This window comes from Aethalodelphis obliquidens, unplaced genomic scaffold, assembly GCF_003676395.1.
Source record: "Aethalodelphis obliquidens isolate GAN/ISIS:26980383/991018 unplaced genomic scaffold, ASM367639v1 scaffold86, whole genome shotgun sequence".
Lineage (NCBI taxonomy): Eukaryota > Metazoa > Chordata > Mammalia > Artiodactyla > Delphinidae > Aethalodelphis > Aethalodelphis obliquidens.
In genome coordinates this window covers 2,225,725-2,236,905 of record NW_020838030.1, presented here as the reverse complement: position 1 = coordinate 2,236,905, position 11,181 = coordinate 2,225,725, and the positions used below count along the sequence as shown (strand labels likewise).

The 11,181-nt window shown below is 50.1% G+C and overlaps 1 protein-coding gene across 1 annotated transcript; it reads left to right on the top strand.

Moving 5' to 3' along the window:
• The first annotated feature begins 5,585 nt into the window (after window positions 1-5,585).
• Window positions 5,586-10,021, top strand: H1-8 (H1.8 linker histone). The gene is made up of 4 exons (XM_027093855.1): window positions 5,586-5,867; window positions 7,561-7,921; window positions 8,952-9,016; window positions 9,340-10,021. The coding sequence occupies exons 1-4, from the start codon at window positions 5,586-5,588 to the stop codon at window positions 9,589-9,591; spliced, it is 960 nt and encodes a 319-aa protein (XP_026949656.1). The 3' UTR covers window positions 9,592-10,021.
• The last annotated feature ends 1,160 nt before the right edge of the window (window positions 10,022-11,181 follow it).

The following is an 11,181-nucleotide window of genomic DNA, read 5'->3' as shown; positions in this document are numbered from 1 at the left end:
GATTCCTGCAGCTCTGTTTTCTTTCTCAAGATTGCTTTGGCTATTTGGGGTCTTTTGTGTTTCCATACAAATTGTAAAATTTTTGGTTCTAATTCTGTGAAAAATGCCATTGGTAATTTGGTAGGGATTGCATTGAATCTGTAGATTGCTTTGGGTAATATAGTCATTTTCACAATGTTGATTCTTCCAATCTAAGAACATCTGTTTGTGTCATCTTTGATTTCTTTCTTTTCTGAGTACAGGTCTTTTGCCTCCTTAGGTAAGTTTATTCCTAGGTATTTTATTCTTTTTGTTGCAATGGTAAATGGAATTGTTTCCTTAATTTCTCTTTCTAATCTTTCATTGTTAGTGTATAGGAATGCAAGAGATTTCTGTGCATTAATTTCATATCCTGCAACTTTACCAAATTCATTGATGAGCTCTAGTAGTTTTCTGGTGGCATCTTTAAGATTCTCTATAGTATCATGTCATCTGCAAACAGTGACAGCTTTACTTCTTCTTTTCCAATTTGGATTCCTTTTATTTCTTTTTCTTCTCTGATTACTGTAGCTAGGACTTCCAAAATTATGTTGAATAATAGTCGTCAGGGTGGACTTCCTTGTCTTGTTCCTGATCTTAGAGGAAATGCTTTCATTTTTGCACCATTGAGATGTTTCCTGTGGGTTTGTCATATATGGCCTTTATTATGTTGAGGTAGGTTCCCTCTGTGCCCACTTTCTGAAGAGTTTTTATCATAAATGGGTGTTGAATTTTGTCAGAAGCTTTTCCTGCATCTACTGAGATGATCATATGGTTTTTATTCTTCAGTCTGTTGATGTGGTATATCATAGTGGTTGATTTGCAGATATAGAAGAATCCTTGCATCCCTGGGATAAATCCCACTTGATCGTGCTGTATGATCCTTTTAACATGTTGTTGGATTTGGTTTGTAGTATTCTGTTGAGGATTTTTGCATCAAGGTTCATCAGTGATATTGGCCTATAATTTTCTTTTTTTGTGGTATCTTTGTCTGGTTTTGGTATCAGGCTGATGGTGGCCTTGTAGAATGGGAGTGTTCCTTCTTCTGCAATTTTTTTTGGAAGAGTGAGAAGGATGGGTGTTAGCTCTTCTCTAAATGTTTGATAGAATGTGCCTGTGAAGCCATCTGGTCCTGGACTTTTGTTTGTTGGAAGTTTTTAAATCACAGTTTCAATTTCAGTACTCATGATTGGTCTGTTCATATTTTCTATCTCTTCCTGGTTCAGTCTTGGAAGGTTGTACCTTTCTAAGAATTTGTCCATTTCTTCCAGGTTGTCCATTTATTGGTGTATAGTTGCTTGTAGTAGTCTCCTTTTTCATTTCTAATCTTATTGAAAGGGGAAGCCTGTCCCTTTTTTCTCTGATGAGTCTAGTAAAGGTTTACCAGTTTCGTTTATCTTTTTAAAGAACCAGGTTTTAGTTTCATTGATCTTTTCTATTGTTATCTTCATCTCTGTTTCATTTATTTCTGCTCTGATCTTTGATTTCTTTCCTTCTCCTAACTTTGGGTTTTGTTTGTTCTTCTTTCTCTAGTTGCTTTAGGTGTAAGATTAGGTTGTTTATTTGAGATGTTTCTTGTTTCCTGAGGTAAGATTGTATTGCTATAAACTTCCCTCTTAGAACTGCTTTTGCTACATTCCATAGGTTTTGGATTGTTGTGTTTTTATTTTCATTTGTCTCTCTTAATTTCCTCTTTGATTTCTTCAGTGATCCATTGGTTGTTTAGTAACATATTGTTTAGCCTCCACGAGTTTGTGTTTTTTACAGTTTTTTTTCCTGTATTTTTTATTTCTAATCTCATAATGTTGTGGTCAGAAAAGATGCTTGATATTTCAATTTTCTTAAATTTACTGAGGCTGGCTTTGTGGCCCAGCATGTGGTCAGTCCTGGAGAATGTTCCATGTGCACCTGAGAAGAATGTGTATTCTGCTCCTTTTGGATGGAATGTTCTATAAATATCAATTAAGTCCATCTAGTGTAAAGTGTCATTTAAGGCCTGTGTTTCCTCATTGATTTTCTGTCTGGATGATCTGTCCATTGGTGTCAGTGGGGGGGTTAAAGTCCCCCACTTTTATTGTGTTACTGTCAATTTCTCCCTTTATGGCTGTTAGTATTTGCTTTATATATTGAGGTGCTTGTACGTTGGGTGCATACATATTTATAATTTTTATATCTTGGGTTGATCCCTTGATCATTGTGTAGTGTCCTTCCTTGTCTCTTGTAACAGTCTTTATTTTAAAGTTGATTTTGTCTGATATGAGTATTGCTACTCCAGCTTTCTTTGTTTTCCATTTGCATGGAATATCTTTTTCCATCCCCTCACTTTCAGTCTGTATGTGTCCCTAGGTCTGAAGTGGGTCTCTTGTAGACAGCATATAGATGGGTCTTTTTTTGTATCCGTTCAGCCAGTCTATGTCTTTTGGTTGGAGCATTTAATCCATTTACATTTAAGGTAGTTATCAATACATGTGTTCCTATTTCCATTTTCTTAATTGTTTTGGATTTGTCTTTGTTGCTCTTCTTTCTTCCCTTCTTTTGTTCTCTTGTGGTTTGATGACTATCTTTAATGTTGTGTTTGGGTTGCTTTTTCTTTTTTGTGTGTGTATCTATTGTAGTTTTTTGGTTTGTAGTTCCCACGTGGCTTTGATATAGCAGTCTGTATATGTACAAGGTTGTTTTATTTTTTCACTTTAAAATGTGGTTTTTTAAAAAATATATTTTTTATGGGCTTCCCTGGTGGCGCAGTGGTTGAGAGTCCACCTGCCGATGCAGGGGACACGAGTTTGTGCTCCGGTCCGGGAAGATCCCACATGCCACGGAGTGGCTAGGCCCGTGAGCCATGGCAGCTGAGCCTACGTGTCTGGAGCCTGTGCTCCGCAACGGGAGAGGCCACAACAGTGAGAGGCCCGCGTACCTCAAAAAAAAAAAAAAAAAAATATATATATATATATATATATATATATTTTAGCCACTTGATTCCTTTTTTGTCTTTAGTTTTTGCAAATTGGTTGGAAATCAACATTTCTAATCACAATGTTTAAATCAGGTTTCATAATTAAACCACTTTTATGTGATTTACGGTGACTGACAACTTCTCACACTGTCTCCCTCCTCACCCTTGGGTCCTACTCTCCTTTGCAACTTTTTAAAAATAACAGCTTATCGGGCTTCCCTGGTGGCGCAGTGGTTGAGAGTCCGCCTGCAGATGCAGGGGACACAGGTTCGTGCCCCGGTCTGGGAAGATTCCACATGCCGCGGAGCGGCTAGGCCCGTGAGCCATGGCCGCTGAGCTTGCGCGTCTGGAGCCTGTGCTCCGCAACGGGAGAGGTCAGAACAGTGAGAGGCCCGCGTACTGAGGAAAAAAAAACAACAGCTTATCGAGATATCTCAACAATTCACATACCATACAATTCACCCATTTAAAGTGTACAATGGCTTTTAGTATATTCACAGTTGTGTACCCATCTCCACAGTCAATTTTAGAATATTTCCATCCTCTCTAAAGAAAACCTGTACCCATTAGCTGTCACTCCCCATCCCTGCCCACCTCCCAGCCCCTGGCAACCACTAATCTACCTTCTGGCTCTGATTTGCCCATTCTGGACATTTCATATAAACTAACTCATACAATATATGACTTTTTGTGACTGGCTGCTTTCACTCTGCATAATGTTTTCAAGGAAGTACTTCATTCCTCCTGTTGCCTGGATGACATTGTATTTTACGTCTATAACACGTTTTATTTATCCATTCACTAGTTTATGGACTTTGGGGTTGTTTCTGCTTTTGGGCTATTATAAATAATGTTGCTATGAACATCTGTGTACACATTTTTGTGTGGATGTATATTTGCTTTTCTCTTGGGCATAGGAGTGAAATTCTTTTGTTACTTTTTATGATGAAAACTCTTTTTTTTAAATAAATTGATTTATTTATATTTTATTTTTGGCTGTGTTGGGTCTTCATTGCTGCGCACGGGTTTTCTCTAGTTGTGGTGCGCGGGGGCTACTCTTTGTTGTGGTGCATGGGCTTTTCATTGCAGTGGCTTCTCTTGTTGTGGAACGTGGGCTCTAGGTGTGTGGGCTTCAGTAGTTGTGGCATGCAGGCTCAGTAGTTGTGGCTCACAGGCTCTAGAGCACAGGCTCAGTAGTTGTGGCGCATGGGTTTGGTTGTTCTGCGGCATGTGGGATCTTCCCGGACCAGGGATCGAACACGCGTCCCCTGCATTGGCAGGTGGATTCTCAACAACTGTGCCACCAGGGAAGTCCCATGATGAAAACTTTTTTTTTGTGGTACGCGGGTCTCTCACTGTTGTGGCCTCTCCGTTGCGGAGCATAGGCTCCGGAGGCGCAGGCTCAGCGGTCGTGGCTCACGGGCCCAGCCGCTCCGCAGCATGTGGGATCTTCCCAGACTGGGGCACGAACCCGTGTTCCCTGCATTGGCAGGTGGACTCTCAACCACTGCACCACCAGGGAAGCCCCGATGAAAACTTTTAAATGGACACAAAATTAGACTGAATGATACAGTGACCTGCGCCCCTACCCCAGGCAGCCATCACCCGACTTCAACAGCTAACAGCCTGTAGGTACCCTTGTTTCACCTACTGTCTTATTTCGAAGTAAATGCTAGACTTATCATTTCATCTGTAAACAGTTCTGTATTTATCTTTTATTTATTTATTTATTTGGCTGCACGTGGTCTTAGTTGTGGCAGGCAGGCTCCTTTGTTGCAGCCCACCAGCTCCTTAGTTGCAGCACATGGGCTCCTTAGTTGTGGCATGCAAACTCTTAGTTGTGGCATGTATATGGAATCTAGTTTCCTGACCAAGGATCGAACCCAGGCCTCCTATGCTGGGAGCACGGAGTCTTACCCACTGTGCCACCGAGGAAGTCCCAGTTCAGTATTTATCTTTAAAAGATAAGAACCTCTTAAAATAATTGCAATACCATCAGCACACTGGAAACAGTATCATCCTGAATATCATGAAATATTCCAGTGTTCACATTTGTCTAGTTGCCTTTTTTTTTTTTCCAGTTGGATTGTCCAAATCCTATTCTGAGTCTGAGCAAGGCCCCCATGTTGCATTTGGTTAAAGGGGTTCTTAGGATCTTTCCTCTCTGGGGCCCGTCCCACATTGTCTTTTCCTCCTTGTTTGTAGGAGAAACCGGGCCGTGTGTTCTGGAGCGTTCCTCACAGTCTGGGTTTTACTGATTTCATGCCCGTGGCCCTTGCATTTCCTGTAAACTGGTAGTTAGAGCTAGACAACTGACCTGGTGTAGGTTTGTTTGTTAAAGAACGCTTTAATGCTTTTATTGAGCCTTCGTGGAGGGCTGCTGCGTGCCCAGCCCCACGGTGGGCACCGGGAGACCCCGGGTGGCCAAGCAGTGCCCCCACGTCTGCTCCCAGGCCAGGGGGCAGTGGCCCTGACCTGGGGTGGGGGTGAGGGGTGTGTACTTGATACCCCGGCCGCTTGCTCACACACAGTGGGGCCTGGCCAGCGCCTAGTGGGTGTTTCACTAGGCATCTTTGTCCTCAGCGGGGTCTGAGGGAGGTCTGGGCCCCGGGTGATGTCCTGCTGTCTGTCCGTAGGCCTGATCCGGAGCGGCGTCCGAGAGCCCCGCCGCCACCCTCCGGTGCTGCGCATGGTGCTGGAGGCGCTGCAGGCGGGGGAGCAGCGCCGGGGTACCTCGGTGGCAGCCATCAAGGTTTACATCCTGCAGAAGTACCCGACAGTGAACGTCCTCCGGTTCAAGTACCTGCTGAAGCAGGCCTTGGCCACAGGCATGCACCGCGGCCTCCTTGTCAGGCCCATCAACTCCAAGGCCCGGGGAGCCACTGGCAGCTTCAAAGTCAGGCACTGGGAATGGGATGGGGGGTGGCGAGAGGCCCCAGGGTGCAGGTGGACTTGCCCGAGGGCTTGAACCCCAATTCCAGCTCTTTCTTCCCAGCCTCTGGGTGCTGGTTCCCTGCCCTGTTCCCTCTCTCCTTCTTTCTCTTCTCGTTCTTCCTCTGTCTTTGCCGAGACCCCCCCGTCTCCCCGGGAAAGCTGAGCACCCACACGGCCCCAGTCACCCTGCTGCTTCCGCCTCCATCCCTGTCGGGTGTGTTGAGTGACCAGAGACCGTCTCAGCTGTTCCACTTCTGGGTCCTTGGCGCCCGTGACCCCTTCCTGGAATTCCTTACCACGGGCGGCACAGACCCAACCTTGGCCTCTACGGGGTTACAGAAATGGGGTTTGTTCCCCGTGCTGTCTGGCTCCAGACCCGTGGTCTCCAGACCAGGGCTGACACCTCCCTGAGCCCCTACATCCTCCTCTTTCAAAGGGGAGGGTCACCCAGAGCTAAGGGCAAATTTGGCCACAGAATTAAGCCCCAGCATCATGACTGCCAGCTGCCACCAGGGAAATCTCAGCGACACAGACATGGGGTCTGTCTTGTCACTGCTGTGCCCCAGCAAGTAGCAGTTCCTCTGACAGGCTCCATGGAACACGGTGGAACGTTCTCAACCTCCACGTTCCAATCCCTGTGGGAATAGGGTGGCTGAGCACAGGGGATCCCCCCTCCTGGAACTCTGGGTGTGTGGGTCAGAGATTGGACACCAGCCATGGCAAGGCCAGGGGCACAGGGTGGGGTGAAGGGAAGCAAGAGAGGGCACTGGGAGTGCATGTGACTGGGAGACGGTCAGGAAAGTGGGCCAACGAGCTGGGAGGCAGGGAAGGGGGTCTTGGGTACCACGGAGTCAGGAATGTGTGTGTGCAGAGAGTGGGAGTTGATTCTGGTCTTGGTGGGTAACGGGGAGCCGTGAGGGTCCAGGGATGCTGGGAGCAGCGTCATCAGCTGGGCTCTAGAGGGGCAGGGACCACCTGTTTGCCGGGGACGCTTGCATCCTCCTGCCACTTGTACCCTCTCTGTTGGCCCCATTGTAAAGATGAGGAGACCGAGGCCAGAGGGGGAGGAGAAGACTTGGGCGAGTCGCCCTTGGGCTGGGGTTGAGGCCCCAGGAAGCCACGAACTCTCAGCCGTCTGACTTCCATGTCCGTGTCCAGCTACACAGAAGCGAAGCGGCAGGGAGACTTGGGGACACAGTGGTGTGAGGCGGGGAGGTGGGGAGTCCGAGCCACAGTCTGTGGATGGTGTTGGGGGGTCAAAGGAGATTATAGGTTAGCATCTCAGAGATACCGTTAGGGCTCAGTGTGCACGATGTGCTCCCAGAAGCCTGGCTCTGAGGCTTCCGGGTGCGGGGGTGGGAGGCGCGTGCCCGCCACCTGTGCAGGGAGGGTAGGAGAAGCTTGGGCGAGTTTTGGAGACTCGGGTTCCTTAGCTCCTAATGGCAGCACCGTTCCTCACAGTGCATGAATGGGTGGAATGCATTACTGGCAGCCGGCATTTAGGAGGTGGTTTTGTGTGCTCTCCGCAAGCCCTTGGCCGCCTTCCTCTCCCCCTCCTTTGGGATGGGGTCTTCTCTGAGCCTCATGTAGGGTATAGGGGCGTAAGACATCCAGAACCTCTGCTCTCAATCCCACCCCGTTCTCTCCTCCTCCAGTTAGTTCCCAAAGACAAAAGGAAAATCCAGCCCAGGAAGACGTCCACCATGACGGCCCCCAGGAGGCCTGGTCAAGCTGAGGGAAAGGACTCCAAGAAACCAACTGAGTCAAAGAAGAACCCACCCAACCCAGGCGATGTGAAAAAAGGATCCAGGAAGCCGGGAGAGGGGCGGACAGCTCCCCCCAAACCAGGTGCAGCCAAGAAGGCCCCCAAGAAAGGCCAGCAGACCAAGGACCAAGAGGCAAGACTGGGTGAGGCCAAGAAGTCCTCCCAACAGCCAGACAAGGCCACACAGGCCCCTCCCATTGCCAGTGGGCCCAGCGGGAAGTCAGAGGTCAAAGGTGGAAGGAGCAGCCGAGGTATGGATGTGAATGGGGTGAGAGGAGGGCATGGGAGGGGGTTTCTGGCAGCCACGGGACATGAGCTGGAATGGAGGGGCCAGCTCTGGGAGGAGGGGTTTCTAGCCAGTGTGCCCTGAGCACTTGGCTTGACCCAGAGAGACAGAGAATGCATGGTAGCTGGTGGGGGTGGGTATGGGGGAGAAGAGCGCAGAGAGAGGAGGAGGGGTCATCTCTGAGAAGGATCAGGGGAGGCTTCCTGGAGGAGGTGTCCCAGGCAGAACAGCTTGTGCAGAGGCCTGGAAGCATGAAGAAGGTGGAAGAAGTACAAATAGTTGTGTCTGTGTGCACTGGGGGAGGGGGAGGGGAGGTTGTGAAGGGCAGCAGGAGGCTGGACTTTATCTGGAGGACGATGAGGAGCCACAGAAAGACTCTGAACAGGGGAGAGCTAGGGCCCAAGGTGTTCTTAAAAATGTATCCTGGGGCTTCCCTGGTGGCGCAGTGGTTGAGAGTCCGCCTGCCGATGCAGGCGACACGGGTTCGTGCCCCGGTCCGGGAAGATCCCACATGCCGTGGAGCAGCTGGGCCCGTGAGCTATGGCCGCTGAGCCTGCGCGTCCGGAGCCTGTGCTCCGCAACGGGAGAGGCCACAGCAGTGAGAGGCCCACGTATTGCAAAAAAATAATAATAATAAAAGAAAAATGTATCCTGGCTGCCGTGTGGAAGATGGGTTAAAGGCTAGAGGCAGATACACCTGTCGGGGGCATTTGGTGTGGGCAGGCGTGGAGCTGTGAACGGCGTGAGGGGTGGTCATCCACTGTCCAGTTAATCCTCCAACTGTCCGTGGGAGAGAGGCTGCTACCTTCAGTTGGCAGACTAGGGCACCCAGACTCAGAGAGGCTAAACTACTTGCTCCAGGTCACACAGCCTGCAAGTGTCAGAGTGAGGACTGGGCCCTGGGCAGGACGAGGGCTGTGGGACCCCTGAACCTTCCTGCCCAGCAGCAGCTCCTCCTGAAAGGGGTGTTTCTCACATGCCATCCCCTCTTCCAGCAGATACCAAGGCCCACAGGAAAACAAAGCCTGGGAGTCAGAGTTCCAAACCCACGGTCACCAAGGTAGGTGCCTGGGTGACTTCCTGCTCGGGGTCTCCAGCGACCAGAGCTTGGGCATCCCCACCCGGCCCCAGAGGGGTCAGCCGAGGAAGGGGGCAACTTATTTTCCTACAAAGTACAGAGCACTTTCCTCCCCTCCCCGGCCCTTCAGCGCCGTGAGGATCACCATCCCCATTTTATAGATAAGAGGCTGAGACTTAGAGAGGTGAGGTCACTTGTCGAAAGTGACCCAGCGCTGGGATTTCACCCCTAAGTTCGTGGGCTCTGAGCTGTGCACCCAGCCCTGCCCAGCTCTGTCCCCTTGCTCCTGGTTTGCTTTCTTATAGGGCGAGGATGCTGCTGCTTCCCCAGCCAAAAAGAAGATGGGCAGCAAGGTCCCTAAAAAGGCTGCTGCGCAGGGGGCCGGGGAGGGGCCTAAAGCCAAGGCCCCTGTTCCTCCCAAGGGCAGTGGGTCCAAGATGGAGCCTGTACCACTGGCCAGGAAGGCAGAGGCCCCTAAAGGCCCGAGAAAGCCTGGCATTCCCACCAAGTCCTCTGCGTCCAAAGCGGCCAGTAAGAAGGCAGAAGCCGAGAACTAGAGGCGGGGTGGAGACAGACTGAGATTCTACTTTTTTATTCCCCTAAAAACTATCACTCTATTTCACTGTAACCTATTTATCAATAAAGACTTTTCCCCCCACAAATTGGTGTGGAAGGAGGCTGAGGTCTAAGGATTTGGCCATCCAGGGCTAGGACCCAGATAGAAGCTTCTGCCCTGGGGAGATGCAGACCGCTGCAGGGATCCAAAGTCACCTAGGCACCCGTGGAGGCACTGGAAAGGTGTTTAATGCAGCCTGAGATCTGGGACTGCTTCCTGGAGGGGGCAGCTTTTGGTTTTAAAGGATGAGTAGGAATTGCCAGATAGATGAGGGGAAGGGCCTTGCAGGCAGAGGGCCCAGAATGTGGGGTGGAGCTGGGAGGATGGGGATTTGTGGTTTTGAGAGGAGAACAGGTGGGGGAGGGGTGGCATGAGCCCCGGGCCATGGAAGGTGTGGAAGGGTGGACTAAGGAGGGCAGACATCGTCTTGGGGGCATTGGGGAGCCAGGGTGGGTTATAGGCAGGGAAGAGGCTGACGTGGTGTGTGTTGAGAAGGATCCCTGTGGCTGCGGAGAGGTGGGGTTAGAGGAGCTGAGAGGAGGTGTGGACTGTTCGACTAGTCACTGAGTAGGACTGTGGGCCCCTCGGGAATCCTCAGAAGGAAGAGAAAGCACAAAGGCTGTGGGGTGGGAATGCTCTTGACAGGCATGTGTGGCTAAAGCCCAGATGGAGACAGAGGTGAGGTCTGGGGTGTTTTAAAAACGTATGTGACACTGTTCCCATGGAGAGCTGGAGTCTGTGCCCCTGCCCCTTGAACCTGGGCTCGTTGATTGCTTGACCAATAGACTACAGTGGAATTCACGTTAGGACAGTTGCTGGGCTCAGGCCTTAAGAGACTGGCAGCTTCTACTTCCTGTGGGGGGGTTGTTTCTTGTTGTTTTTTCGCTTTTTAATAGTTGCTCTTAGAACTCAGCCACCATGCTGTGTGGAAACCCAAACAGCCGGTGGAGAAGAATTGAGGCACCCCAGTTGTCAGCCCCAGCTGGGCTCCCTGACCAGCCAGCACCAATTTGCCAGCCATGGGAGTGCACCATCTTGGAAATGGATCGCCTATCCCAGTTGAGTGGCCCCCCTGACACCACGTAGAACAGGGACGGGCCTTCCCTGCCGAGCCCTGCCCCAGGCAGACACATAAGCACCACAAATGTATTGGGGTGGTTTGTTACGCAGCAGTAGATACCATAACAAGGGCTGCAGGGTAGACTAGGGCAAGATCCTGAAGGGCCTTGTAAGCCAGGGTAGGAATTTTGGGTTTTGTTTAATTGTGATGAACAGCCATTAGAGGCCAGTGAGCAGCGGAGTGCCTGCAGGGGGGACACGGGAAGCAGCAGGGGGCTAAGGAGGTGACCCCTGCAATGGTCCAGCTGAGGGGTGGGCCGCCATGGAGGGAGGGGTTAGAAGTAGTGGATTCTGGGTAGAGGTTTAAGCAGGGTGGATGGGATATGCTGAGGGAGTGGATGTAGAAAGGGGTCCACAGTTTGGGGTCCACACAAGTGCTTGTGTGGCGATCACCTCCTGGGGCGAGAACAGC